Raw genomic sequence first — 27833 nt, 5'->3', positions numbered from 1 at the left:
CGCGCCCGCCGCCGCCGCGCACTCGCCCCGCGCCGCTCCCGCCGCGCCCCGCTGTCGCCACGGCAACGCCGCCGCGCCGCCGAGCCCCGGGCCTTCTCCCGCCGCCTCTCCCCGCGCCCGCCCCGCCGGAACCAGCCCGGGCGGGGTGAGCGGCGGCGGGCGGCGGCAGCGCGGGCGCGCGCGCTCGCGGCAGTGCGGTAGCGGCGATGGAGCGCGGGGCGCGGGCGCTGCTGGCGGCCGGTGAGCGCCGGGGCCGGGGGGAGCTCCGGGAGCCCCGGGCCGCCCCCAGCACCGCTCTGCTCTCTTGCAGCCTGGAGGAGCCTGTGGGAGCGCCATGGGCCCTGCCACGGCGGCAGCGCGCCACGGGCCGCCCGGTGCGGCGGGCACGGGAAGGGGCCGGCCGGCGGCGGAGCCCGGAGGTAGGTGGGGAATGCCCGGCTGGGGGCTGGAGCAGCCCTGCGGGAACGGGAGCACGGGAATCGGTGCTGGGATGGGATGTGCTCCCGTGATGGAACGTGTCCCGTCCCCGTCCAAGCAGGGACATCACTGTGGGAGCCAGGGTTGGCCTGGGAGCCCGGACAGCGGGGATCTGCCACGGAAAGCTCAGTGGCTTTCCAAGAATGTGAGTTCAGCTCCCCGGGAACCCGGTGTGACAGGGCAGAGCCGTATCCTTGTGACAGCAGGGAAAGGCAGTGAGGTGTCACAACCCCGGGAAGGCGCTGTCACATCGCTGTGACAGCAGGATAAGGCAGGGTCACAACCCTGGGAAAGCAGGGAAAGGCAGTGCAGGGCACCTCCTTTAGGAAGTCAGTGTCACACAGCCCAGGGAAGGCAGTGTTACATCCCTTGGAAGGCAGAGCCACGTCCCTGTGACAGCAGGCTAAGGCAGTGCAGTGCCACATCCCTGGGAAAGCAATGTCATGTCCCTGCAAAGGAACTGTCACATCCCAAGGCAGGCAGAGCCGACCACCCTGGGGCCTGGAAACACTTCCAGCTGTGTCCTTGCCAAGCTCTCCTGGCTCTCTCCATGCCTGCTCTGGACTGTGCACAATGCCCTGCTCCAGCAGCACTAATTTTCTGGGAGAAGCTGTTCCCTGTCGCTAATGACTGTTCCCGAACTGCTAATGACTGTTCCCTGATGATAATGGCTGTTGCCAGCCCAGCTGGGCACAGGGCTGGGATTCCTTTTGGACAAGGACACACGGAGCACAAGTGAGGAACAGGGACAGGACAGTGTCTATGCTCACCTGGGCAGGGTGACACATCACCCTGACAGAAACTTGTTGATCTCAGGACACAGCAGGGTCTCCTGGATCCCAGAGGAGTGTAAATCAACTCTGAGACTGGTGATTCCCAGTGGGTCCAGCCTTGTGTCCATTCCTGTCCAAAAAAACCCCCCACAGGAATACTGGTGATTTGGTATTTTAGATCCACGTAAAGAATTGCTGAGGGATGTGTCTGCTCTCAGCCAAGCTTTCTCCTAGTGAAGCCCAAGCACACTCCTGCCCAGAGAAGAGCTTTCTGAGGAATTTTTGGGTGATTTTCTCCCCCGTGAGTCAAAGTCACTGTCACTTCTCTCAGTGCTGTGCTTCTCCCTGTGCCGAGCAGGATCCAAAGCTCCAGGCCCTTCTGTGTGAGCGCAGCTGCCAGAGCGATTTTGGGCAGGTGGGGAGGTGACAAGGGGAAGGAGAAGCTCACCTTGAAGACCGTGGCCGAGCGGCTTCGGAAGAATGAATGCCGGAGCGTGGTGGTGATGGCTGGCGCTGGGATCAGCACGCCCAGCGGCATCCCGGACTTCAGGTGAGGCCTCTGTGTCCTTGGAGGGCTGAGTCTTGTCCATGGAAAGAGTGATTAAACATTGGATGGGGCTGCCCAGGAGGTGCTGGAGTCGCCATCCCTGGAGGTGTCTGAGGAACCACCAGACATGGCACTCATGTGGACATGGCACTCTTGTTGACAAGGTGATGATACATCACAGGCTGGACAGTTTGATGCTCTTGGAGGTCTCTTCCAACCTCATTGATCCTGCCCATGTCCCACTGCAGCCCCTCTCAGCTGCCCCCTGTCCCCACAGGTCCCCCGGGAGCGGCCTGTACAGCAACCTGGAGCAATACAACATCCCCTACCCCGAGGCCATCTTTGAGCTGGGGTATTTCTTCGCCAACCCCAAGCCCTTCTTCACCCTGGCCAAGGAGCTCTATCCTGGAAACTACCGCCCCAATTCCGCCCACTATTTCCTCCGGCTGCTGCACGACAAGGGGCTGCTCCTGCGCCTCTACACCCAGAACATCGACGGGCTGGAGAGAGGTGAGCTCCCTCCTCCCAGCTCCAGCAGCAGCACCAGGAGCTGGGGGGAGAAGCAGGACTGGGGAGATGCACACGGGGAGGCTCTGGCTCAGTCCTTTCCCACGCGCTGTATTCCAGTGGCTGGGATCCCTCCTGACAGGCTGGTGGAAGCCCATGGCACCTTTTCCACTGCTACCTGTACAGTGTGTCAGAGGAACTTCCCCGGAGAGGACTTCAGGGTGAGTGGGCCCAGCCGGGCATCAACACAATTACACAAGGAGGCATTAATTATTACAGCAATGACAGACCCAAACCTGTTCTTTTACCCTCAGGGACAAGAGGTTTGTGGAGGAGACCAGGTTTGGGGTTGGGTGTCGCTCTGAGGACATGTGGTGGTTCTGAAGCCCTCTGACAAGCAGTTTTGGGGTCTCTCCTTTCAGGGGGACAGGTTCCCTGTGACAGGCAGTTTTGGGGTCTCTCCTTTCAGGGAGATGTCATGGGGGACAGGATCCCTCGCTGCCCTGTCTGCACCGGAGTTGTCAAGCCTGACATCGTGTTCTTCGGCGAGCAGCTCCCACCGCGCTTCCTCCTGCACCTCACAGACTTCCCCATGGCAGACCTGCTCTTCGTCATCGGGACATCCCTGGAGGTCTGGCAATAAGGGAAACCCCTGGGAAAAACTCACATGGAGAACAGGGCCTGAAGGGGCTCCAGAGGGGAGAGAGGGCGTAGAGAAGACAAGAAAATGTGTTAGGGAGGTGAAATTTGGGGTGGAGGGCAAGAAATAGTGTGGAAGTGCTCTGAGAGACCCTCTGGAAAGCTGAGGAAAGGCCACCAGGTGACTGGTGACACTGTGACCCGTTCAGAGCCGGGGTGGCTGAGCAGTTCCAAGCCGAGTGCCGGGAGCAGGTGCCCCTGGCAGGGTGACTGTCCCTGTGTCCCCCTCAGGTGGAGCCCTTTGCCAGCCTGGCCGGCGCCGTGCGCAGCTCCGTGCCACGGGTGCTCATCAACCGGGAGCTGGTGGGGCCCTTTGCGTGGCAGCAGCGCCACAACGACGTGGCTGAGCTCGGGGACGTGGTCGGCGGCGTCGAGAGGCTGGTGGAGCTACTGGGCTGGAAGGAGGAGATGCAAACGCTGATCCAGAAGGAGAAAGAGAAGGTGGGAAGAGGCTCAGACCCCCCCAGCTCTCCCCTCAGCCCCTGTGTTCCCTGTGCTGGAGTTATGCACGGGAGTGGGTTTGTGCTTGCTGGGGTCAGATTGCACAGAAAAGTGCTAAAAAAGCCCCATTCCAACCCAAACCTGAGTGCTGTTTCACAGCCAGTGTGCCAGGGCAGAGCCCTGTGGGCTGAATGTGTCTGTGGGAAGACATGGATCTGCCAGTCCCAGATGAGTTAGGAACACGGAAAAGGACAGGATTTGGGCTGAAAGCAGTGACCCTCTCAGGGACTGAGAAGCTCCCAGTTACATCACCTGGTGTGTGGTTTGTTCTCAGACAAACCCTGTAGCTGTAGGTGCAGATGTCTGGTTACTCCCAGCCCCTGGCAGGAAATGCCCTTGGCCAGCAGTGCTGGGCTGTGAGGCAGCAGAGCCTCAAGACACAACTGGGATGTTCCCCAGGGAGCACTTCCCTCAGCTCTGAGGAGCTGGAAACTCTCACCTCTGCAGTCCCTTCAGGGCTGTGCTTCCACTTCCAGAGGTTCCTCTGGAGCAATAAGCTCTAGGAGAGAGGGAAAGGAGGTTCCAGTTGTGCTGAGACCCATTAGTGCTGCCATGGCTGGACAGGGAGTGGGATTCCTGCTCCATTTGGCAGTGATGAATCCTTAAATCAACTTTTTTCCCGCCACCATTCTCACATCTGTAACCTTCTGGGATCTTCAGGAGTGAGAAATTGCAGGGGAACAAGTTTGTAATTACTTGGAGCTCAGTGCTGATGTTAATTACTACATTCCTTTAGACCACTGGGAGGTTTTTTCCACACTTGACATCAAACACAGATAGTGTTTTTTAGGCATACATTGTCCAAACATGACTTCATAAAATCTGGCTTCAAGATTCCAGTTGTAACATCCAGGTTGTTCTTACTTCCCTCAGATAATGCAGCAGGAATGAGTAGGAATTCTTAGCCTTTTTTGCCAGGTTTTTGATTTTTCCGTACCAACATTTTGGGAACCAGCCAGCCCTTGGCTTGATGCTTGTGCTGCTCTGAATCCCTGAGGGATGATGCCGATGCAACAGTGATGGAGGAAAACCAGTTGCTTGGAGCAACCTGGACTAGTGGAAAGTGTCCCTGTCCATGGCCAGGAGTGGGACTGGATGAGCTTTAAGGTCCCTTCCAAGCCAAACCATCCTGGGATTCCAGGATTCTGTGGGGATGGTGCTGGAATGTTGGATGCTCCCTGGCAAGCACTGTGGTCTCTGTTTCCAGCTGGATGCCAAGGACAAGTAGGAGGGTGCTCCTGTCACCCCTCAGCACATCACTTGAGGACATCCTGCCATGAGTGTCATCAGCAAGTGTCTGAGGGCCTGGGGGCTCGTGCCAGCACATCTGACGAGCTCTGTGGCTGCAGTTGGCTCTTTGGATCTCCCTCCTTCCGAGCCATCCATGCCAGAGCCCCTCAGAGGCACTGGTTCCATGGAGCAGGAGCTGGAATGCCATGAAGGTCAGGCCAGGACAGCCTGGAGAGTGTTTTCCAGCTCCCACTGGGCTGAGCAGCCAGTTCCTGTCACAGCTCCTCCCCAGCCACTGTTCCCTTGGCTGTGATCCTCAGCTGCTGCAGGCTGTGTTTAGTCTTCCATAAAATCTCTGCTAATCAGGGGACAAGCCAGGGGCAGGGGGGCTGCCCCCTATTCCCATTCCAGCTCAAGCTGCTGGGGAATTTTTGAATCACTGGAGTGTTAATTATTTAATAATAAAGAAACAATTCATTTCTGGATATCACCTGAGGAGTTTTCTGTAAAGTCACATCTGTCCCCACCACTCTTTCTTTCACCTGCTTTTTAGTACCTTTTCCCCTCACACAAGTGCCTTTCCCTGCTGCAGATGCCATCCTGGGGTGTGGCAGTGCCATATCCTGCTCTGTCCCACACCTGCCACAACACAATGCAGAGCCTTGTGGCACATCCAACTGGAAATGGTGGGGACTTGGCTTTTAACCATGCCCTGCTGCCTCCAAAACAGAGTTCCTTGATTCTATGAACACCTCCTCCCAAAACACCCCGTGCCAAGCTCAGCCCCTGCTCCAGGGCATTCCAGGCCAGGCTTGACAGCTGTTCTTAGGGATTTAAGCACTCTGGAAAACTGAAACAATATCAGATACAGCTGCATTAAAAACACCAACCCCCCCCTTTTCCTCTTGCACGTAAAGCTTGGCAAAGCTTCCACAGCTGGGAAAGGATCGTGGTCTGTGCCTGCACATAGAAGGGCTGGGGAGGGGGGTTTTGCTTGTTAAAAAAAGATTATGAAATTGGCCTAAAAGCTCACACTGTGACACAGCAGGACAGTCCCCAGCCCAGCAGCCTGGAATGCTTGGGGGTCAGGTCAGGAACTAAACAGAAACAGAATCATCTAGGTTGGGAAAGACCTCCAAAATCATCGAGTCCAACCTGTGACTGATCCCTACCTTGCCACCAGCCCAGAGAACTGAGTGCCATGTCCAGGCCTTCCCTGGACACCTCCAGGGATAGGGACTCCACCATCTCCCTGGGCAGCCCTTTCCACGAGGAAATTCTTACTCATGTTCAACCTGAACCACCCCAGCAGAGCTTGAGGCCATTTCCTCTTGTCCCATCCCTTGCTCCCTGGGAGCTGCACCGTCCTGGCAGGGAGTTGTGGTGAGGCAGAAGGTCCCCCCTGAGTCTCCTTTTCTCCAGACTGAGCCCCCTCAGCTCCTTGTGCTCCAGACCCTTCCCCAGCTCCATTCCCTCCCTTGGACATATTTCAGCCCCTCAATATCCTCCTTGCCATGAGGGGTCCAGAGCTGGACACAGCACTCGAGGGTTTCCTCAACAAACTCCAGTTTCCTCAGCAGTGGAAACTGGAAAACCAAGCAAAGCATCCCTCCAGCTCTTCACCTCCTAGACCATGTTCAGGAACACCCCCAGCTCCTAAGGACACATGGGCAGAACACCTGGGATGCTCTGCCACAGGGATTTCCTTGATGGGAGGAATCACTGCCACACTCCCACGTGTCAGGTTGGCTTTATTCTAGCAGCACTTGTGCATTCCTACTTGTGATGGGAGGTTTGGGAACTCAGATACATGAGACAAATGAGAAGATTTTCTTTCCAAAGAAAACAGGAATAAAAATAAAGAGAAATCTACACCAGGCCCGACAGCAGCCCCTAGGGGACACAGCGGCCTGGGCACAGCAAGGATGAGCCAAGGACAGAGCACAGGTATTGGCCTTTTGTCTGGAAAGCAGGAGGTGGGGAGAGGCAAATGCCCAAACCCAGCTGGGTGGTGACAGGGACAGTGCCCGGGAAGGGACATTGGAGCATTCCCAGCAGCTGCCCACGCGCTCTCTCCTGTGGCCAGCGCAATGCTGGAAGCTTCCAAGGCCACACCAGCTCTGCTCTGCTCACCCACACATTCTGGGTGTGCACAGACATGGATACAGCCACCTGCACCATGCCCTGCAGGTCCCACTCCCACTGGAGGCCCACAGCCCTCTCTGGGAGCCCCCCCTTCCCATGGCATTCCTGGGGAGCAGCTCCCACTCTGGGGCCATGCACACAGCCACAGGAGGCTCCGTGGATCACTGAACCCTGATGAAGTGGCAGGAAGAGCCTCTCCCTGACCCTTCTTCCCAAACAGCACGTATTTAAAACCCAAAAATCCTACTGGAGAGTCCTGGAAACAATTTGGAGTGTGAAATCCTCAAGGCTGCTGACAGGAGAGACCGAGGTGGAGCCAGGTCACAGAGACCTCTGGAAGGAGAGGCGGCTATGGAGCTGGGAAGGAGGCAGGTGTTCCATATGGCGGGCTGTGAGGGGCCCAGGCTGGACCCAGATCCCACGGGGAGAGTCCTGGCGCAGTGCCAGCCCCTGGGTGCAGCACCAGTTCTGAGGGAGAGTGGCTGGAGCTGCCTCAGTCCAGCCCCAGGTCCGAGTCGGAGGACGAGCGCTCGTCGGCGATGCTGCGGATGGCGTTCTCCATGGGCGCCAGGTTGCCGCTCGGAGTGATGCCCATGGGCTGGATCACCTTCTCCCTGCAGCCAGGAGAGGGGACAGGTAAAGGCAGAGCTGCAGCACAGCATGGGAACAAAGCAGGAATACAGCAGCAAGGTGGGGCTTGTGGAAATGGCCTGGAACACACTTGGCATCACTAAAGATCCCCTCTGAGAAATGGGGACCGTGCCAGCCCTAAAAATTCCAGCATGGCAAAGCAATGGCCTGGAAGCACAATCCTATTCTCTGGAACAGGCTCCTTTCTAGAGTTCTGTTCTGTGTGGTTCAGGATTCCCAGAGGAAAACTAACACTGGTGTCCATGTTCCTTTCCCTCCAACATAGGATGGACTTTCCTCCTTTACTCTTGAAAGTCTGAACTCAGCTGGGCTCCTGTGGGTCAGAGATAACTGGAAAACGCACTCCAACAGGGAAAGAGGCTGGTGGCACTGGCTGCCATCTGTCCCTGCTGTCTGTCCCCAGAATGCTGCTTCCTCCTGAGCTGCATTGCCAGGACAGAGGCTGCTGTCCTTCCCAAGCACCTGGACAAACCTAGAGAGCAGCAGGTGCTTGGGAACAGCGCAGGCACAGCAAGGAATTCCACACTGTCCCATCATGCCAAAGCTGGAGGAGCTGGCAATGCTTCCCTTGCATGTCATGGAGCCATGCTGATGGAAGAATTTCCCCACATATCCCCTGCCACTCCTGCTCCTAGATCCCTCCAGGCCTTGGGAACACAGCCAAAGGAAGGTTTGTCACAGATGTACCCCCTGACACACATGTCCCAGTACCTGGACAACTTGTCAAACATGTTGACCAATTTCATGGCTTCATGCTCCTTCTGCTCCTCCGTCATCCCTTCCATGGGGTTGGGCAGCTTCTCCTCCACACGTCCCGTCACAGGGTTGATGCTGCACAGAGAGCAGTGAGGCCAGGGGTCAGGAGGGGACAGCAGGTGACAAAGGGCTGTTTAGAATCCTTCTGAGCCTCATGGAGCAGAGGAATGGCACAGCAGGACTGGCTGTCACCACTGCTCGTGCCCTGAGCCCCAAGTGCCATCACAGTGCTACTGGGGATTCTGACTTACATCCTTATAAACACCTCTCTTTCCTCTAACATCCCCTCCTGCCAATGCCACAGTGCCACTGGAAATGAGGTATATGAGGGCAGGTGACATTTCCTCCCTCTCCTCAAGGCTGGGGACAAAAGCTAATTGAGGAAACCCCAACAAACCCAACCTGCAGGGATGGAGAAAATCTCAACAAACCCAACCTGAACAGTGTGTGGGGAACGCATGGGTGGGCACAGGCCTGGGTCCCCCACCCTCAAGATACCACCCACTCCAGAGGAAAAGGAGAAAGAGAAGGGAAAAAGAGAGGGAAGGGAAAAAGAGGAACCAAGAACCAGCTCGCTGTAGCAACACTGAGCTCTGGAGAGGGGTAAGAAAAACGGGCGCTTCCACCCATGCTACGTGTGGATGAGCAGAACAGGGAGATGGCAGCAGGTGCATGAAGAAGGATGAAGCAGCAGCAGGAGGAAGATATGGGAGAAGGGGATCTCTAGGGGAAGAGGGGATCTCTTTACTTGGGCTTTGCCTCTTTGTACTCCTCTGTGTCCGTGTCTTCATCCTCCGAGTACTCTCCCTCTTCCCGGCCACCAGCCATGAGGCCTCGTGCCGCCAGCAGCCCCGCAGCATTCCCGTAGCCCGTGTACTTCACAAACCGGGACACTGCCGGGACAAGGGACACAGACCACCCTGTGCTCCACTCCTGTGCTCCCACCAGCCCCAGCAGCACGGTTTTGCCATGTTTCCGGGCCATGGAGGTGCTGACAGGGAGCAAGGCCCGTGTGTGGGAGTTGAATGTGGGCCAGGCTGTGTGCAGGGTGCAGTGGTGTCCTCCAGCACAGCCTGTCCCTCACCACTGGCCTGAGGGACACCACCTCCTTCCCACAGAGCTCCTGGAGCTCTCCCTCAGGGCTGTCCTGAGGGAAGGCAGCAGCCCTGCAGAGGGTCCCCATCTCAGGGTCTCCACGTGGAAGCCCCAGGACTCACCGCTCTCCTTGCAGAGCACGAAGAGGAACTCGGCGGCGCAGTGCTTGACGTCGGTGTCGATGTGTGTCATGAGCCTCACCAGCTTGTTCCGCAGGGAGTTCCCCACCTCCGGCCGGTTCCGCACATCCCGCAGCGGCGGCAGCACCTGCGGGGCCACAGCAAGGGTGACAGGTCACTGTGGTACCAAAGCCACCCACAGCAGAGGTGTCTGGGGGTGGCCACAAGCAGGGCTCTGCTGGCCTCCCCTCAGGGCAGCTCCCCTGAACGCAGGGCTCAGCACCGCATACCCTGGCCTTCAGGAACTTCCTGGTCTGCCGGTGGACTCGGGCACTCTCCGTCAGCAGGTTCAGCACAGGGGTCAAGCTCTCCTTCAGCTTGTGGCCCTGCAGGAACAACCTCAGAAGAAGCAGCACGTCAGTCATGCTGAGCTCAGCTTGTCTGGCTCATGCTGGAGAACACGAGCATAGACCACCAGGGAGATGGATGGACACGGAGCTTCCCAACCTCTGCCACAGGCATTCAGTGCCTCCTTCCTCCCCACACCACCTGCTGTGGCACAGGCACTGACAGAAATATTTGGGCAGGGCATCCAGGGCAGAGAAGTGCAGAGGTAAAATCTGGAGGCCCTTTGGAACAACTCCAGAGGCTGAAAACTGTAGTCAGCTTAAAAATAACATGAACTCAGATTTCCAGAACTGCCCACTGGATCACTGCTGAGTGAAAGAGGGCTGATTTGTCAGTCACCCAATTAATTATCAGCTAATCATCCACTGTTCCACCAATCTCACTGCCTGCAGCCCCCAAAGCAAGAGCAGTCACCTTTCCAGTTCAGGGATGTTGGTTTAGTCCCACCAAGCACAGCTCTGCCAAAAGCTGTCCCTCCTACAAAGGGCTAACTTCAAACCAAGCGTGCTGCTCCCACCAGGCTCTTCCAGGCTGAGGGAAAGGTGCCCCAGAGCCGTGGGCAGAAGCAGCCCCAGCGCTCACCCTGTCCAGGCGGCGCTCCAGGAAGTCCAGGAGGATGCTGACCGCATCCATGTTGACGCCCATGTACTCCAGCGAGCCCGGCCGCACTTTGGGAGTCAGGAGCACATCCAGACACTTCAGGGGCAGGTTGCCCAGCAGGTTGACTGTGTGGCTGCATGTGTGAAAGAGAAGAGAAGTGAACACACGAACACACAGTGATGGAGCTTTGCTCACAGAAGATTTTCAGCTCTGCAGAAATGAAGGCCCATCATTAACTTGCAGGAGTGTGAGGACCCTGCAATCCAAGTTTTCCTGGAGCATCTCAATCTCCTCACACCACTGAAAGGGGATAACTTCAGATGCTTTTTGGGTAGCTAACTATATGCTGAGAATCCAAAGTGACATCTGAGAACCCACAGATTTTGACACACAGCAAAGCAGGACCAATCTGGGTGGTCCAAGGTCTGTCTCTGGAGTCTCCTGTGTCACTCCTAATGCTGATGTTCCACACCAGCATTGCTTGGGATCCCTCCAGCTATGTATTCTTGGGGACAGGGTGGTGTCACCCGCTCCAAGTTGAAACCCCTGCACCAATAATGCTTGGCAACATGACACAGCCAATTTCTCAGCACAGCTTAAGACTAATTAAGGCCATCTTATGGACATTTAAAGCAGCTTCTTCTCTGGCCAGTTGCCCACTGAGGTGGATGTCACCATTGGGACAGCCTGACACAGAACATGGAACAAGATCTCAGGGGTCAGGAGGCCGTGGCACTCACACGTGGCATTCTCAGGGCAGGAAAGGCTGTTTCTGAGTTCCAGCAGCATGAGGGATCCCCAGGCTAAACCCAAAAGCTGCTGGTCATCAGGGTCCCTTCCCAATCACCCAGGGAGAGGCAGGATGTGCCTGAAGGAGCTAGCAAAGCTCCAGGAGAAGCTCCTCCCAACACAGACCTGTGGAACTCCTCGGTGCGGTCCTCGCCGTCGGCAGAGATCATGAGGCAGTGGCGCAGGAGGGCACCCAAGTGCCTGTACAAAGCAGCATCTTCCTGGCCCCAGCATGGAGAGAGGAACACCTCAGTCAGCAAAGGGCAGCCCACACACCCCAGAGCCTTCAGCCCATTCCCCCCTCCAGCAGCCTGATCATGGACTGCAGGGCATTCCAGGGAAAGCAGACTCTCAATTCTCCATTTGGGAATGCTAAAAGCACAGGCAAAGTAAGGGATAATACTGCACTGGACAGGGGCAGTGCCCTAAGGACACCCAAGTCCCGCACCACCCTGAAGGTGCACAAGGACCAGTCTGGGACATGAGAAACTGCAAGGGAGGAGAAAACCTGCAAAGCCAGAGCCCAGAGACACGTGAATACCATTAGCCCAAGGAGCTCACCTCATCCACCTCCCTCTTGCTGGAATCAAAGGTGATGTTGAAGAGCACTTTGAGGATCTCCATGGCTCGCTCTGTCTCCTGCCGAGGCAAAGGTGGCAGCAGTCCCTCCTCGGTGGCCACCTCGTAGGGGTCCAACCACTTGACCCCAAGGGTCAGCTCCAGGGTGTCTGTCATGAGGCTGATTCCCCGGAGCTCCTGGGCCAGCTGCTGCCGGATGTCCACCCTGAGGGCCGTCAGCAGGAACAGCAGGCGCAGGTCGAAGAACTTGATGTCATGAGGAAGACTCCGCTCGTTGTAGAGCTTGATGCGCCGCGCCAGCCCCACCACCAGCCGGCCCTCGGCCGTCAGCTCCTGCGCCATGGCGCTGCTGAACACGATGTTGCACAGGCATTTCAGGGATTCCAGGATTACATCCAGGTCTGGCACCTCCCGGATCAGCTCCTCGGAGTAATCGATGCCGGCGTGCCTGGAGAGGGTCTTCAGGCCCTCCTTGGTGGTGAAGGGGTCGAGGCAGTGCTTGTCCCGGGACAGGATGCGGATGCTCTCCAGGCAGGTGACCTGGCAGGACGGCTGCAGCTCTCTCTCCAAGAACTTGATCAGCAGCTGGGCCATTTTCTGTGCAGTTGGAAACAAGCAATGCCTTGGATACTGACACTTGCCAGGGCTCCCTACAGCATTGCCATGCTCTGCCCTGGACAACAGCAGTGTCACCTGGGCCTGCTCAGGTGTTGCCTCAGGAAGTGCCTGGCTCTGGCATTGATCATGACCAGTCTGGGCAAGAACAACCAGGAAAAAAATTACTTGCAGAGAGTGTTGGGTGCAAAGGGAGAGCACAAACAAGGCACTGTTGTAGCTCTGCCCTGGTGAGGATGGCTCAGGCAGACAGGGCCGACCTGCCCACTGCACAAGGGAGGGACATGGGACACAAGGGACGTGAGGAGGGCACCTGATGCCTTGGGAAAAGAGGTGAAGAGACCTCAGGAGATTCAAATAAGCAGCATCTCCTTAATTTCAGTGCTGTCTGGAGACCTACTGGCCCAGATCTTCCATGGGTACAGACTGGCAGAGCCCCACTAACACAATTCACAGGAGCTGCAAAGCTCATGGGGAACAGCGAGTCATGGAGCAGCACAAGAACACAGGTAAGGCCTCACAGATACAGGCAGCTCAGGCTGAACCACATGTGGCAGCACTTCACATCACACCAGTAACCCACACACACTGCTGGGGGAGCCCACCAGACCTCAAACACAACACAGCTCCGAGCATGGGTCTTTCTGTGGTGTTACAAGAGTGAAAGAACTCAAAAAATGAGGTTTGTAACTGGCTTAACAGCCCCACTGGTTACACTTCGAAATAATCAGAGAATCATTAAGCTTGGAATCATTAATCATAATCATCCAGGTTGGAAAAGACCTCCAAGACCATCAAGCCCAACCTGTGACCAATCGGCACCTTCACAACCAGACCAGAGGATGGGACAGTCATTCCCTGAATACCTCCAGAGATGGATGATGGCTACACCACCTCCCTGGGCAGCCTCTTCCCTGACTACCCTTTCCATTAAGAAATTCCTCCTGATATCCCACCTGACTTTCCCCTGGTGAAATGAAAATACTAAGGGAAGAAATTAAGAAAAACTGAACTTCAGTCCTTAATGTGAGGCTCATGGTGTGCCCCACACTCACATTCTGGGGAAATGATGAAGTACAGCTGTTTCTCTTCTCCTTCCTCACATGGAGACCAAGTTTTAGATAGAGTCCCAGCAACCAAAGCCGCAGGCTGGCTCAGGGGAAAGGGATCTCAGGGTGTGTGCCTGAAGCTGAACACCCAAGCACCAGGAACTAGTGGTGATGTTCATCTCATATTTCATGGCAGACACCCCAAAAGTGGGACACTGTGCCTGAAGCCACATCCTGTGGCTGTCCCAGCTCACCCAGCAGGTCAGTGCAAGGCAAAGAGCTCAGATCTCATCAGATCCAGTCACACGTTTCAGGCTGTGCCTGGAACTCTCCATGTGGCAGCAGCTGGCCCTGGCACAGCCAAAGGAGGTCCTGCTCTCCACCCAGGTCACCTGGCCTGCACTTGCTGTGCTCACAGGCATTGGCACCATCCACCAGTGAACTGACCAGAGAACTGAGCCAGCTGGAAAACAACCCAGGGAAAACAGTCATTTTTATGGCAGAACAGCCAGGCCGAGGCCTGCCCTGTCACAAAGTGCTGCAGGAGCAGGAATGAGCAGGCAGAGTGTCCTTCCCTCCAAGTGCCAGATTACAGCAGCTCAAAGGATTTGCTAATACACAGCTCCTGGAAAATCCCACTGCTGGCTCCCAGGGGAGCCCCTCACCCTCCCCCAGAGCCAGCACTGCTGTGATCCCTGTCCAGAGGCACCAGAGATCACATCCATGGCTGGGACTAAATGGATCATGGAACCATTGCTAGTGTCAGATGGATGCTGACCTTTACTCAAAACAACCAACTACTGATGGAAAAAAACAGAGCCAGACACTCCAAGCGCACAATTTCCTAACCAAGTTAATGGAAAACTCTTAGTTCCTCTCCTGTGGGAGCTCCTTGCCAAGCCCAGCTGGACATGAGCACAGAGCAGCAGATTTACACACTGACCAGAGGAGGAAAGCAAGCAGCATGTGCCTACCTTCCTCTCTTCCCGCTCCTCATCCTCAAAGATGAAGCACTGAGATTTCTGTGGGAAAAACAAAATCAATCAGAAAGAGGAATAGGTTAAAACTCCATGGGACCAGAGTAGAGCCATTCAGCTGGAAAGCAGCAGGTGCAAAACATGCTGCAACAGCAAACACACCATGTCCTGACAGTGCCCCCACACCATGGGCATCACCTCTGGATGCACAGCACCAGTGCAATGCCACAGGCCAGCTGACAGATGGATTTAGTTTAAATACTGCAGCAGCACAGTGGGTATTCATCCCAATCCCAATATCCTATAAGAGCCGGTAATTCCCCTGCTCAGTGATACCACTGAGCTGTGCCTGCACGTCCTCCCCTTGATATGTATTAGTCCTTTTCCTGCCCCAAAGAAGTCCTGTCTCCTTGGTACATGGGAATGGATCCTTCTGGTTACCCAGGCTGTTCTTTACACACAAGGGACTTGATGTCCACGCTCCATCCTGTCCCTATGCTAACAAACCCTCCTGATCTCCATTCATTGTGTTGCTCTTGAGATTTTGTTTGTTCTTCACTGCCAGTCTCCCTCCTGACCAAACCTGCTCCCATGGAACTGGAGACCACAGGTGCCTGGGGAGAAGCAGCACCTCCCAGACATTTGAGGCAATCCTTGTTCATACCAAGAGAGCATTTGATGCCAGCTTGGAGAACAAAAACACTTAAATCCATAAAACACTGACTATGTGTGTGCAGTCACCAAGAGCGCAGGGTTGTGTCCAGCCTGGAAGCAGCGATGGACACAGTGGCTGGAGCAGCCCCAGGTGTGGGGGCAGGACAGGTGTACTCCAGCCAGGCTGTGTGTGAGCTGATCCATCCACACCACCAGGACCTGATGGCTCAGTGCTGGCACTGCTGTGTTCCACAAGCAGGCTGCTGCTTCTTCCCTCAGCACATCCTCTTTTCAGGCTGTAATCCCATTTGGGGATATTTTGGCCACACCTGGGGTTTTGCTTTAGCTGTAGTAATTCCCAGCAAGCAAAAACTGCCTGCACAACAGTGAATTAAAACAAATCCTCAGGAAAAGCGAACAGAACCATCAGCCTTGCAGCACAAGCAATGCCAGGCCGTGCCAGGTTTATCTGCAGTTTCATAATCCTCTTTGACTGCTCCATTTCCTCCAGACGGGCCGGCAAACCCTGTGCTTGCAGCTCCCTAGGCTTGATACCCAGGAAGGACCCAGCTGGGGGAATCCAACAGGAAATATCTTGTTTTGGGGGCACACAGACACCATTTGCACCCCGAGGATGTTGGTGCTGCACCTGCTGCTGGTGCTGTTAATCCTCAGTGCTGTCCTTAACAGACACCTGCTCCTCCTTGGCCAATATCTCCCCACTCCAAATCGGACTGTCAGGAATAATTCCACACTCTCTCTCTCTCTCTCACACACACACTCCTGCAAAATATTCCTCAGGTTTTCCCTCCTGGCTTCCACCTACTCCAGCCTGGTGCAGAGTGAGTCAGAGTGATCCACAGGGCCAGCCCCTCTCAGGGGAAACCTCTGAAGGAAATTTCCCTGACAACCAGAGTCTGTTTCAAACAGGATTTCAGAGAGCCATAGAATATCCTGAGCTGGAAGGAACCCACATGATCCATGCAGTCCAGCTCTGGGCCCTGTGCAGACACCACAACAATCCCACCCTGTACCTGAGAGCATTGTCCAAACACTCCTGGAGTTCTGGCAGCTTTGGGGCAGTGCCCACTCCCTGGGGAGCTTGCTCAGTGCCTGACCCTCCTCTGAGGGAAAGAACCTTTTCCTGATATCCAGCCTAAACCTCTCCAGCTGTTCCCTTGGGTCCTGTCACTGGCCAGAGAGCAGAGACTGGAGCTGCCCCTCAGGAGGAAGCTGTAAACAGCTGAGGTCTCCCCTCAGTCTCCTCTCTCCAAGCAGAGATTTACCACCACAGATAATCTTTTCCTACTTTAAGGCTAGAAATGCTCCCATCTCTGCTTCCAGATCATTTGGGTTTGATATTCTACATTCATCATTTACTGCCTCAGAGCTGTGCCCAAATGAGATCCCAGCAGTCACCTCCAACCATCTTTTGACTTGCAAATCCCAACATCCTTTCACCTGCAGCTCCTCCCTGGACTCTCTCAGCACCTCCAAAACTGCCTTAACAAAAAAGCTCCTCTTACTCAGTCCTCCCCCTGACTCTTATTTCCTGGCCTTTCTTGGGATCTGGATAACAATTTTTTTAGGAGTCCCTGAGCTGAGGGAAGCATTGATGCTCACTCACCTCTTGGTTGTAGACCTGGAGCACCTTGAGAACTGTGTCCTGCTCCCCATTTTCCAGCGTGGATAACACAGCCTGGAGCTCCATTATCCCAACAGCTCAGCTACAGCACAGCCCAGAGGAAGGGGAGCAAGGGGATTTCCAGGGTGATGGAAAAGCAGCTCGGCACACAGACCTCTGAGAGGGAAGAGAGAAAGGGGTGGAGAGAGCAAGGAGAGAAAAAATGCAACACAAAAAAAATCCCCAAGCAATATTGCTCACACTGCTGCATTCATAAAAGTGGAGCAGATGGATAACCCGAGCAAAGCCAGCAGCCAGCTTCCTCTCTCTCCTGCTAATCCTCTTCTTCCTCGCTTTGCTTTTCAATGTTTAATATATGCCCTCCCAGGAAAGCACTCAGGGAAAACCTTCCCCCCACCAGCTGGGGATTAACGTGGAGCAGATAACAGCAGCTCCCTGAAATAGCTCCCTGCCTCCTCCTCCTCCCCGCCTGCCCTGATTTCTGCTGCGGCACAGGGGGGAAAATAACAAATAAAGCCAGAAACACTCCCGTGGAGTGACAAGGGATGGAGCGGCGAGGCAGCCGGGCGGGAGAGCATCCTCCGGCCGCAGGCGGAGCTACCTTGGCAGGTGGTGGGAAGCAGAGCGGGGAGGGTTTGGTGGCAGGCTGGATGATGGCCGGACCCTGCAGGCGCGGCCAAAAGGCGCGTCCGGAGCCCCCGGGAGAGGCCGTCCCTGCCCACACTGCCAGCGAGCAGATGCGCAGCTCAGCTCCGCGGGATTATTTGGGATACAGCACCGGTTTAGCGGCTCACGGAGCCCACGGTGCTGGGATAGCCAGCAGATTTGGGCTCGGACATGTGTTCGGCTTCCGTGTTGCCATGAGAATGGGGCTGAGCTGGTCACACCAAGCTCAACAAACAGGGATCCCAGGGCCCCCGGGGTTTGGGAATCACACGGGCTGTCCTCTCCTGCCCACGCAGCCCCAGAGGGGCTTTTCGGGGGGACCAAAAGAGGCAGATCCTGCATTTTGGAAGGCAGAAAGCGGTAGATACAAAGGCTGGGCTGGCCGGGAGTAGGGATACAGCATCCCCATGTGCAGGGGCTGGGATGCAGGGGATCTCCCGGCTCAGTGCTGGATCACCTCTGCTTTTGAGGGGATGACATGAACCAATGGACCATTGGGCATATCCCCATTTCCATACTCCTATTGCTTCCTCACACTGCCACCTCCTTCCCCCACCACCTGGGTAAATACCCAACCCCCTTTTTTACTCCCCATAACCCTGCTTATGTCCCTAAACCCCTACTTTCCCCTCCAAACATCTATTTTCGTCTCAAGCCCCTATTTTTGTCCACAAATCTTTTTTTTTTATCCCAAGCCCCTATTTCCCCCCCCAAACCTCTATTTTCCACCCCTAATTATTTCCCCAAAACTTCTTTTCATCCCCAGCCCCTTATTCTTGTCCCCAAACTCCCATTTTCGTCCCCAATCCCCCCGTTTTGTGTCCCCAAGCCGTTGTTTTTCCCCCCAGCCCCCCGTCCCTCCCCTGTGCCCGGCAGGGCGCTGGCCGTACCTGCGGCCCGGGATCCCTCGGGGGGCACTTCCAGCCCTTCCGCCCCGGCCCGGGCGAGCGGCCCGAGGGTCCCGGTGCCGGGGGGAAGGAGGAGGAGGAGAAGGAGGAAGAGCGGGCGGACATTTCGTGGCGGCTCCGCCCGGCGGGGCGGGACGGGCCGGGGCAGCCATGGCGGAGCGGGGCCGAGGTGAGGGGACAAGGGACAGCGACAGGGACAGGTTTGGGAGGCAGGAGGGGCTGGAGCGGGTCAGAGGGAGCAGGAACTCCCCATCCCACTGAACCCCACGGCGCCTCTTGCAGTGCCCCGATTTCTCCCCTATAGCCCGGGAATTGCCCCCCCATAAACCCTAATTGCCTACCTGGGCCCCGTTTGGGGTCCTGGGCTGCCCCCCCAACCCCTAATTGCCCCCCGAAACCCTTAATTGCCCCCCTTGAACGCCTTTGAGTCCCCAGCTTCCCCCATAGCCCCTAATTGCCCCGGAACCCCTAATCCCCCCCCCGGACCCCACCTGCCCCACAAGGGGGGGCAATGCCGAGAGACCCCAACACGGCCGAGGGGCAAAGGGCCCCGGATCTGCCGGGTTTCACCCATATCTCACCCCTGGGTGTCACTGGCCGTGGAACCCCCGCAGCTGCTGCTGGGCCACGGTGGCAATCCAGGGTGCAAGTCTGGTTCTCGCCCTGGCGCGTTTAGGGGAAGTCTGTGGTGTTTTGGTCACATTTTCAGAGGGTTCCACGGTGCAAACCGTGCAAGGAGGGGCTGTGGCAGGGCAGGGATGATGTGGGCTCCTCGTTCCTCTCCCCAGGGCAGAGTCCGAGCGCCATGGAGGACCTGCTGGACGTGGAGAACAAGCGGATGGCCGACAGCCTGGCCAGCAAGGTCACCAGGCTGAAGTCGGTGAGTGCCGAGGTCGCACACGTGTTGAGCTGAAGGACAGCCTCTGGTTACCTTGGAGTCCTGCAGGGGATCACAGAACCATGGAAAGGTTTGGGTTGGAAAGGACCTTAAGGCTCATCCAGTCTCACCCCTTTCCATGGGCAGGGGCACCTTCCACTAGACCAGGTTGCTCCAAGCCCTGTCCAGCCTGAGCACAGGGGTGTTGCTAAGCTCACCTCCTCAGGGAAATATTCATATATTCATGAAAAAAGGCAGGTAGATTAATTTTGGAAAATACCTGTGTCTCTGTGTAGCTGTTCTTAAAGCTGGTTTGCTCCTATTAACATCAAACACTTTGATTTAAGCTTTAAGCTCTAAATTATTATTAAAAGTTTAGTACAAGCCATGAAAGAAGGCAATGACTCACTGTTGCCATCTTATTGCAGGGGTTCCATATGTTGTCTCCCTATCACAAAAGTTTCATACCCTCTTGGTGTTTCTTATGGGTAACTCCTCAGAGTACTGCATCTTTTTTCTTCACAAAGTAGCCAACAGACTCCAGTTCCCTTCTCACCCAGCCACCCCACCCTTTTATAGCACTCTTCTTCTCATTGCTTACAGCCGTGGCCTGGTAAAGCCAGGCCTGTTCCTAATCTTTGGTAATTGGCCCAGCTACAACTCCTTAGGGGTAAGATTACTTTCTACACTGTCTTTATTTTCTTATATTTTATCACCCTACAGTGTGCTCCTATTAACATCAAACACTTTGATTTAGAGCTGTAAGCTCTATATTATTATTAAAAGTTTAGTACAAACCATGAAAGAAGTTGATGACTCACTGTTTAAAAGGACAGGCTGAATTCCTGCCATTGTGTCCCAGGGTTTAAACTCCCCTCTCTAGCTGGCAGATTTAGACAGCCAGACTTTATTTTCAGAGCTGGAAAAGATCACCTGCCTGGCAGGGAAATTCCATTTTCCTTGTTCCTGCATCAGACAAGCCCCTGCGTGTCTGTTTGAGCTGGGAAAGCAGCAGCTTGTTTAAATAATTCACCTTTCAGATTTTAGAGGTTCTCTGGACATTAAAAGCTCATTAATACCCATTTCCTGCCTTGCCCTGCAGCTGGCTCTGGATATTGACAAGGATGCTGAGGAACAGAACCGCTACCTGGATGGCATGGTAAGGACTGGGAGACAGGACAGACAGACGGGGCTTTCTGTGCAAATCAGGGAACTGGGATGAGAGGTGGGACAGCAAAAACCCTGAAGGGAGAAGCCCTAAATCAGCACTGGGATTGTTGGGTGTCCCGTGCAGGGCTTGGAGCTGGACTGGCTCATCGCTTTGAATCCCTCGGGACTCGGGATGTTCCCTTGGGAAACTCGGGAAGTTCCATGATTCTGTAAGGCCTCCAAGGTGTCCTTTCCCACCATCCAGGACTCGGATTTCCTGAGCGTGACCGGGCTGCTGACGGGCAGCGTGAAGCGCTTCTCGGGCATGGCGCGCTCCGGCCGCGACAACCGCCGGCTGCTCCTGGCTGTGTCCGTGGCCCTCGTCCTCATCTTCTTCATCCTCTACTACCTGGTGTCCCGGGCGGGGACCTGAGCCCGGCCTGGGATGTGGCACAGGCCGGACCCCACCATCCACAGACCTGCCCACACGTTTTCCAGAGGAGCCTCCAGCCACACCTCCACCTTCCCAGTGATTTTCCTCCCTCGCCGCTCTGGCTGGGCCCAGACTGCTCTTCCAAAACAAGTTTGGCTCCAAAGGGATCTTTGTGTCTAACGGGATTTTGGGGTCATGGCTCTGGCTGTGACCTCCTGCCTTGTCCACATCCCGTGGGCTGTTCCTAAGGGCCACTTCCACATCACTTCCTTCAATGAAAACCAGGAACTAACAAATCCAGGGACTTGTGGATATTCCATAAGCCAGCTGAGCTCTGCGAGCTGTAGGATTTAGGATGCTGACTTATGGGATTTGGGAGTACCAGTGTGTGACTGACATTCCGTGTGGCCACTCTCCATTTCCCTGGGCTGAAAGGAAACCTGTGCTGTGCTGCTTTTGGGTGGAACTGGCAATGGATCTGGGCCTGGATACTCTCAGACTGTAGCAGGGAAGAGATGCAGGGGAGCAGGACTTTCATTAAATCCTGGCCTGGTTTTCTTTATCATCCTTGTGGGCAAACCGGGCTGGACCCCATGGGAAGGGAGGACCACAGTCCATAACCACACGGATTTTCACTTGTGTGGAACCTTCCAGAACCTTCCCACACATGCGCAAATTTAGATGCTAAACCAGAGTAAAGAAATCTGGTGGCAGAAGGTCCACTTAATTGTGGTTACTGTGCCACCCTGGTTTTAGAGCACTTTGTGGAGATGTAGTGCCAATAAAGCAGAGGTTGAGGTGAGGTGGAATTCCCCTCTTAGTGCTGTCAGGAGTGGAGGGAAATCAAGGAGGGATTTGCTGATTTGTTTATGCATTTACAAGGTACAAAAGGAACCCCTGCCTTGCTTATTTCCTTCTCTCTTCCTGTAACAGCCAGAGCTCAGACATTCCTCCTCCTCTGATTTAGACTCTCCAGCAAACCCTCTTCATGGATGGATGGCTGAGTGTTCCTTTGCTTTTTCCCTGTTCCCACTGGGAATTCCTTTGCCCTTGGGCTGACTCAGGTCCACAGCTGTGAAGGGAATATTGTCCCACGTACCAAACTGCTCACAAAACACACCCTGGCTGGATTAGGTGTGCTCTTTTCCACATTTGGGAAAAAATGTGCAGGAAAGGCAAGGAGCAGGGAGGCACCAGGAACTTCCTCTGGCTCTTCCTGCTTTCCTGGTGCAACGTGGCAGCTCTGGGCTCTTTCCTTTGGGAAGAACCGATGACCTGTGATTCCTGGAGCAGGTGACTCCCGATGAAAGGACCCTGGAGCAGCCCGGCCCTCACCCTGGCGGGGTTTCTTTTGCCTTTTCTGCTGTAAATAAAGCTGATTTTAGACCTTTTAGCCCAGATGTTTGTTCCTTGTGCAAGGTGCAATGTCGTACCTGCGGCCTCACAGCCCAATTCCAGCGTCACCGGGAGCCACCCCGGGGCTGGAGCGGGACCCTCGGGTGGGGTGGGGGACTCACGGGGACTCTGGGACACTGGGGAGGCCTGCGGAGAGGTGGACAGTGGTGAAAATGGACAGTGAGAGTCACGGGCCCCGGGTCGGTGTCTCCACCCATGTCTGAGGCCTCACGTCAGTCCTGTCCCCATGGCGCAGCAGGACGCGGGCGGCGCCGGCTCCATCCCCGTGGCAGTCGCCCCAGGCCTCGGTAAAGGGCCCCGCCATGTCCGGCCCCGCTGTCCCGTCACCATGGCAACCGGGTGTCGCATCGGAAGTGGCGTAAGGGACAGGCGGAAGTGGCTGCTGGGGCGGAAGCGGCGGCGCGATGGCGGCGGCGACAGCGGGGAGCGGGGCCGGGAGCGGGGCCGCGGGCAGCCCCGAGGCCACCGGCGGCAGCACCGGGGGCGGCGGGTGGCGGCGTCCCCACGGGCCGCTCCAGCGCTACTATGGCCCGTCCACTGCCGAGGCGGCCGAGGCGCCCCCGGACCCCACCGACATCAACGGGCCCCACTTCGACCCGGAGGTGTTCATGACCAAGGTGGGCACGGAGACCCCTCCCGCGGGCACCACCACCGCCACCTTGGCGACGGCTCCTAGAGGCCCGGGGAGGTCCCCGCGGGACCACGTCACGAGGGATCTCGATGGGTGGCCCCGACCTTGGCGGGGGGGAACCGCAGGGCCCCCAGAACCTTCGGGGCCCGAGAATCTTGAGGGGATCCCATAAAGGGCCTGTTCGAGCACCTTATGGATCTGCTTCTCTGGGGACACCGATTCCGTGCGGGAATGGTGCTGAGGTGCTCGGCAGCAGCTGGATCGGGGCAGTTAGCAGGGCAGGGGAGGCTCCTGGGGAACACTTCCATATCCGGGGAGGAATCCAGGGGGACAGTCAGGGATCCTGCAGGGAAGCTGAGGGTCTCAGATGTACTATGGAGGGCAGTTGATCTCAATTAGGGGGCTCCGGAGGGGGCAGTGGGGGCAGATGTGTATCCATTGTCCCCTCAGGTGCGCAGTGAGTGTCCCCTGGGGCAGCTCCTGGCCCGCGAGGCCGCACTGAGCCGGGAGATCCGCGCCCTGGACAGCGACATGCAGACCCTGCTGTATGAGAACTACAACAAGTTCATCTCCGCCACTGGTGAGCTGTTCCCTCTGGAGCCTAGTGATGGCAGTAATGGGAAATGGGGATTTGGGGATGCTCCCTCTGAAATCTGCTGATGGCAGGAATGGCAAATGGGGATTTGGGGATGCTCACTCTGAAATCTGCTGATGGCAGGAATGGCAAATGGGGATTTGGAGGTGTTCCCTCTGAAATCTGCTGGTGGCAGCACTGGGAAATGGGAGTTTGGGGGTGTTCCCTCTGAAATCTGCTGATGGCAGCAATGGGAAATGGGGATTTGGGGATGATCCTTGTGGCAGCACTGGGGCGTGTGGTGCTTCACTCTGGAGACCAGTGACCTGCAGTAACCAGCTTTCTCTGGGGGTTATGGCTGTGCTGTGTTAATCCTGGGTGGGCTGGGGGGGTCCTGGGCAGCCGAGGGACCTGGCACTTGGCTCGTGTCCCCCAGACACCATCCGGAAGATGAAGGTGGATTTCCGGCACATGGAGGCAGAGATGGACGACCTGGCGGCCAACATGGCGGCCATCAGCGCCTCGAGCGCCCGCGTCAGCGCCGCGCTGCAGGACCGGCACCGCCGCGGCGCCCAGCTGGCCGGTACGGAGCAGGGCCGCGCGGGGGCACATTTATTGGGGTGAATCGTGTGGGGCAGAGGGGCAGATCTGTGGGGTAGAGATCCAGCAGGTGGTCCCACAGCTGTGCCTCATGCCGCTGTGTGCCCGCCACTGACACCGTGTCCCTGCAGGGGTGCAGGCGCTGCTGCGGAAGCTGCAGGCGCTGGTGGAGGTGCCGGGGCGGCTGCGGCGCTGGGCGGGCACGGAGCCGGCGCGGGCCCTGCGCTGCCACGCCCGTGCCCGCGCCGTGCTGCGCCACTACCGGCACCTGCCCTCCTTCCGCGCCATCGAGGACGAGAGCCACGCCATCATGGCCGAGCTGGCCCAGCGCCTGCGCACACGCCTCCGGTGCGTTCACCCAGAGCCTGCTGAGGGCAGCGCTGGGAAACGCGGGTTTGGGGGTGCTCATTCCAGAGCCTGCTGATCACTCCTATTGCTTGTTCCCTGTTTTCTGCCATCGGCCACCAGGGAGGAGACGCTGGACCCCAAGGAACTCACCGAGTGCGTGGAGATGCTGCTGCAGCTGGAGGAGCCGGCCGAGGAGCTGAGCGAGGAGTTCCTGAGCCAGGCGGGCGCGCGCCTCGAGGCCGAGCTGGCGGCGCTGGAGGCCGAGCTGCCCGCGGCCGACCTCTCGGGCACGGCCACCACGCCGCTGCCGCCCGCCTCCGACATCCTGGACTTCGTGGACCGCGGCAGCTCAGCCTTCGTGGGCACGCTGTGCCAGCTGGCCGGCTCGTACCGCGCGCTCTTCGGCGGGGACACGGGGCGCCTGGAGCCCTTCGCCGCCGCGCTGGCCACCCGCTACTTCGCGCTGCTGGAGCGGCGGCTGTCGCTGGAGCGCGGCCTGGGCGACACCTCCCTGCTGGTGCGGGCGCTCGACCGCTTCCACCGCCGGCTGCGCGCGCTGCTGGAGCTGCTGCCCGAGGGCGCAGACGCCGCCGCCGCGCTGGTGGCCCGGGCCGCCCGCGAGCGCGTTGACCGCTACCTGCGTGCCTTGCAGACCTTCTTCCTGGGCTGCCTGGGTGACGTGCGCCAGGCGCTGGCTGCCCCTCGGCCCCCTGGCAAGGAGGGGCCCGGCCTGCCCGACCTGCTGGCCACGCTGGCTGCCTCCGTGCTGGGCCAGCTCAAGGCCGTGCTGGCCTACGTGCAGCTCTTCACCGCCAGGGACGTCGCCTTCGCCAGCCTGCCCTACTTCAAGGTGAGGTAACACGGGGTGGGGTGCTCTGGGGGAACAGGCTGAGGGGGCTAGGGGCATTTTGGGGTCACTGGAGCAATCTGTTGGTGGCACAGGGTAGGTTGGGGGTCATACAGGGTGGTTTGGAGCCCATACAGGCCAGTTTTGGGGTGTGACCTGCCCCCCATTTGTGGCACAGGGAGAGTTCTGTGTGACAGCAGTGCGTGAGGGACTGGTGGTGGCCTTTGTGCGCTGGCTGTGCCGCACCGCCCGTGGCTTCGCTGATGGCCCGGCTGAGAGGGGAGCTCCCGCTGCCCCCCCGGCCCTGCTGCTGCTCCTCGCCCGTCTCTGCCTGGACTACGAGAACTCCACCATCAGCTACATCCTCACCCTCACTGATGAGCAGTTCCCGCCCCAGGTGAGCCTCTAAATGGCCCTAAGGGGATCCTGCATGTCCCCGAGGGATTTTCAGGGGGGTTCTGCATGGCCTCAGGAGCCCCTGAAGCCCCAAGGACCTGTAAGAGGGGCAGTGATGCTGCTTCAAGGCAGAGCGTCCCATCTGTCTCCAATGTCCCTGTGCTCCCAGCACATCAGATGTAGACTCACAGGGAGGGCAGCATCTCCACCTGTCCCCATGCCCCTCCTGTCGCCAGCGGTGGCAGTGCAGCGGAGGAGGCGCGGGGCTGACGCTGCCTGTGTGTGTCCTCAGGACTCGGGGCCGGCGGTGACGCCGGGGCCGGCGCTGTGTGCGGAGGCGCGGGCGGCGGCGCAGCGGCTGCTGGATCACTACGTGCAGGTGCAGGGCGCAGCCGTGGCGCAGATGCTGCGCAAGAGCGTCGAGACGCGCGACTGGCTGGGCACCGTGGAGCCGCGCAACGTGCGCGCCGTCATGAAGCGCGTGGTGGAGGACATCACCGCCATCGACGTGCAGGTCGGCCGACACCCGGCTGAGGGGGCTGCCCAAGGTCCCTGTGCAGCCCTTTGGGGATTCTGGAAGGGTGTGGGAGGCTCGCAAAGACTTGGAAGGATGCTGGGTGGTTTGGGGAGTCCCAGGAGGGGGTCGTGGGTGCTGAGGGTGTGGTGCCACCCACAGGTGGGGCAGCTCTTCGAGGAGGGGGTGAGGCGGGCACAGAGCAGCGATTCCAGTCGGCGCGCCTTCTCCGTCTACAGCAGCTCGCGGGCACCCGGCCGCTATGCCCCCAGCTACACCCCCAGGTCAGCCCCGCCACCCCTGGGCCACCCAGGCACCCCTGGGCTCCCTGTCACTCCTTTAGTATCCACTGCATGTCCCCTGTCACCCTCTTCATGATCCCAGACTGTCCCAGGCTGTCTTGACAGCCTTAGCTGTCCCCATATCCCCAGACTGTCCTAATCAAAATCCCTGTTTGTCCCAACAATCCCTGTGTTCTTACAACTGTCCCAGAATCCCCTGGTGATCCCCATCATCCCTGTGTCCCCATGTCCTGGGACCATCCTCACGTTCCCCTGCCTTTGTTCCCAAAAGCATCCCTGCATCCTCTGACCCTCTCCATGGCCCCTAACAGTCCCTGTGTCCCTGTCCCCACATCCCTGGCTCTGTCAAGTCCCTGACTGTCCCTGTGTCCATGTCCTCAGTGCCCCCATGGACACCCACCTGCTCAGCAACATCCAGAAGCTTTTCTCTGAGCGCATTGACATCTTCAGCCCTGTTGAGTTCAACAAGGTGAGGTCATGGGGACACCACCATGTCCCTAAACATCCCCAGAGGTCCCAGAGTGCCCACCTTCCCACTGGCACATGCCCCTGGTGTCAGGGCTCAGCGAGTTGCTGGGAGCTCATGTCCAGGACAAGGATGTCCCCAGTGTTCCCTGCCCTAGGACTCTGTGGGGAGGAAAGGGATCACTGTGGGATCAGTGCAGCGACCAGGCCAAGGGTGTCCATGTGCCACACGTCCCCATGCTCAGGAGTGCCCTGGGGAGTGGCAGCCAGGACAAGGGCCCAACATGCCATACGGACACCATCCCTGTGCCCACGTGCCACGTGTCCCTGCTGTCCCCTGCCCCAGGTGTCGGTGCTGACGGGGATCATCAAGATCAGCCTGAAGACGCTGCTGGAGTGCGTGCGGCTGCGCACGCTGGGGCGCTTTGGGCTGCAGCAGGTGCAGGTGGACGGGCACTACCTGCAACTCTACCTGTGGCGCTTCGCCTCCGACGAGCGCGTGGTGCAGGGGCTGCTGGACGAGGTGGCCGCCAGCGCCGCCCACCGCTGCCTCGACCCCGTCCCCATGGAGCACAGCGTGGTGGAGCTCATCTGCGAGCGCGGGTAGGATCAGGGACAGGGACGTGCCACACCGGGGCCTCTTACACCTCTGGGGACACACCTGGGCCCTCTGAGTCCCTGCACGTACATGAGGGCAATCTGTGTGACCTTCCCAACAAGAGTGTCCTCACAAGGATGTCCTTGTCGCACCATGTTGTTCAAACCCCCCCCTTCCCCACTGCTTCCCCAGCCCAGTGACACAGTGTCATCCCCTCACCCTGGTGACATTCCCTTGTGCCTGGAGACAGCCCCTTTGTCACTAATAAATTATGTGTGAGTTGAATTGGGTGT

At 57.5% G+C, this 27833-nt stretch overlaps 4 protein-coding genes across 12 annotated transcripts; 3 read left to right on the top strand and 1 right to left on the bottom strand.

The window, feature by feature from the left end:
* The first annotated feature begins 1 nt into the window (after position 1).
* SIRT3 (sirtuin 3) lies at positions 2-5219 on the top strand. Of its 5 annotated transcripts, none has more exons than XM_074543557.1 (8): positions 2-240; positions 311-419; positions 1609-1800; positions 2075-2307; positions 2425-2525; positions 2774-2935; positions 3235-3444; positions 4423-4705. In XM_074543557.1, exons 1-8 carry the CDS (start codon positions 207-209, stop codon positions 4498-4500), a joined length of 1119 nt encoding a protein of 372 aa, XP_074399658.1. In that variant the 5' UTR covers positions 2-206; the 3' UTR covers positions 4501-4705. The 5 variants fall into 5 exon arrangements, with proteins under 5 accessions (XP_074399658.1, XP_074399659.1, XP_074399661.1 ...); XM_074543558.1 differs by having other exon boundaries at positions 3-240; positions 4460-4705; XM_074543560.1 differs by having other exon boundaries at positions 3-240; positions 4410-4445.
* Positions 5220-6468: 1249 nt separating this feature from the next.
* RIC8A (RIC8 guanine nucleotide exchange factor A) lies at positions 6469-18513 on the bottom strand. 3 transcript variants are annotated; one of them, XM_074543554.1, is made up of 11 exons: positions 18373-18513; positions 16799-16972; positions 14515-14562; positions 11859-12473; positions 11424-11518; positions 10491-10641; positions 9791-9886; positions 9504-9648; positions 9035-9179; positions 8242-8361; positions 6469-7493 (listed from the first exon to the last, which is right to left on the bottom strand). In XM_074543554.1, exons 2-11 carry the CDS (start codon positions 16880-16882, stop codon positions 7373-7375), a joined length of 1620 nt encoding a protein of 539 aa, XP_074399655.1. In that variant the 5' UTR covers positions 16883-16972; positions 18373-18513; the 3' UTR covers positions 6469-7372. The 3 variants fall into 3 exon arrangements, with proteins under 3 accessions (XP_074399655.1, XP_074399657.1, XP_005494851.1); XM_074543556.1 differs by lacking the exon at positions 18373-18513 and adding an exon at positions 17418-18004; XM_005494794.4 differs by lacking the exon at positions 18373-18513 and adding an exon at positions 17057-17384.
* Positions 17307-22242, top strand: BET1L (Bet1 golgi vesicular membrane trafficking protein like). Of its 2 annotated transcripts, none has more exons than XM_005494827.3 (4): positions 17307-17425; positions 19179-19270; positions 20370-20426; positions 20682-22242. In XM_005494827.3, the coding sequence occupies exons 1-4, from the start codon at positions 17362-17364 to the stop codon at positions 20847-20849; spliced, it is 381 nt and encodes a 126-aa protein (XP_005494884.2). In that variant the 5' UTR covers positions 17307-17361; the 3' UTR covers positions 20850-22242. The 2 variants fall into 2 exon arrangements, with proteins under 2 accessions (XP_005494884.2, XP_074399663.1); XM_074543562.1 differs by lacking the exon at positions 17307-17425 and adding an exon at positions 18407-18559.
* A 378-nt stretch (positions 22243-22620) lies between these two features.
* On the top strand, positions 22621-27825 carry VPS51 (VPS51 subunit of GARP complex). 2 transcript variants are annotated; one of them, XM_074543550.1, is made up of 11 exons: positions 22621-22882; positions 23347-23476; positions 23907-24053; positions 24202-24418; positions 24539-24935; positions 25071-25268; positions 25444-25662; positions 25954-26175; positions 26338-26459; positions 26859-26946; positions 27289-27825. In XM_074543550.1, the coding sequence occupies exons 1-11, from the start codon at positions 22670-22672 to the stop codon at positions 27547-27549; spliced, it is 2214 nt and encodes a 737-aa protein (XP_074399651.1). In that variant the 5' UTR covers positions 22621-22669; the 3' UTR covers positions 27550-27825. The 2 variants fall into 2 exon arrangements, with proteins under 2 accessions (XP_074399651.1, XP_074399650.1); XM_074543549.1 differs by having other exon boundaries at positions 24539-25268.
* Positions 27826-27833: the final 8 nt, after the last annotated feature.

This window comes from Zonotrichia albicollis, chromosome 6, assembly GCF_047830755.1.
Source record: "Zonotrichia albicollis isolate bZonAlb1 chromosome 6, bZonAlb1.hap1, whole genome shotgun sequence".
Taxonomy (NCBI): Eukaryota; Metazoa; Chordata; class Aves; order Passeriformes; family Passerellidae; genus Zonotrichia; species Zonotrichia albicollis.
The sequence above is the reverse complement of the archived record's forward strand: the minus strand, read 5'-3'. Positions and strand labels throughout refer to the sequence as shown.

Excerpts from the sequence above, each read along its gene's own strand:
- VPS51 (XM_074543549.1), top strand. The coding sequence starts at position 22,670 with ATGGCGGCGGCGACAGCGGGGAGCGGGGCCGGGAGCGGGGCCGCGGGC. Across the intron at positions 26,176-26,337 it reads TCACCGCCATCGACGTGCAG|GTGGGGCAGCTCTTCGAGGA; the intron begins GTCGGCCGACAC and ends TGCCACCCACAG. Across the intron at positions 26,460-26,858 it reads GCCCCCAGCTACACCCCCAG|TGCCCCCATGGACACCCACC; the intron begins GTCAGCCCCGCC and ends CCATGTCCTCAG.
- BET1L (XM_005494827.3), top strand. The coding sequence starts at position 17,362 with ATGGAGCGGCGAGGCAGCCGGGCGGGAGAGCATCCTCCGGCCGCAGGC. Across the intron at positions 19,271-20,369 it reads AGGTCACCAGGCTGAAGTCG|CTGGCTCTGGATATTGACAA; the intron begins GTGAGTGCCGAG and ends CTTGCCCTGCAG. Across the intron at positions 20,427-20,681 it reads ACCGCTACCTGGATGGCATG|GACTCGGATTTCCTGAGCGT; the intron begins GTAAGGACTGGG and ends CCCACCATCCAG.
- RIC8A (XM_074543554.1), bottom strand. The coding sequence starts at position 16,882 with ATGGAGCTCCAGGCTGTGTTATCCACGCTGGAAAATGGGGAGCAGGAC. Across the intron at positions 12,474-14,514 it reads AGGAGCGGGAAGAGAGGAAG|AAAATGGCCCAGCTGCTGAT; the intron begins GTAGGCACATGC and ends CCAACTGCACAG. Across the intron at positions 7,494-8,241 it reads ATGTTTGACAAGTTGTCCAG|GGAGAAGGTGATCCAGCCCA; the intron begins GTACTGGGACAT and ends TCCTGGCTGCAG.
- SIRT3 (XM_074543557.1), top strand. The coding sequence starts at position 207 with ATGGAGCGCGGGGCGCGGGCGCTGCTGGCGGCCG. Across the intron at positions 2,526-2,773 it reads TCCCCGGAGAGGACTTCAGG|GGAGATGTCATGGGGGACAG; the intron begins GTGAGTGGGCCC and ends CTCTCCTTTCAG. Across the intron at positions 3,445-4,422 it reads TCCAGAAGGAGAAAGAGAAG|GTTTTTGATTTTTCCGTACC; the intron begins GTGGGAAGAGGC and ends CTTTTTTGCCAG.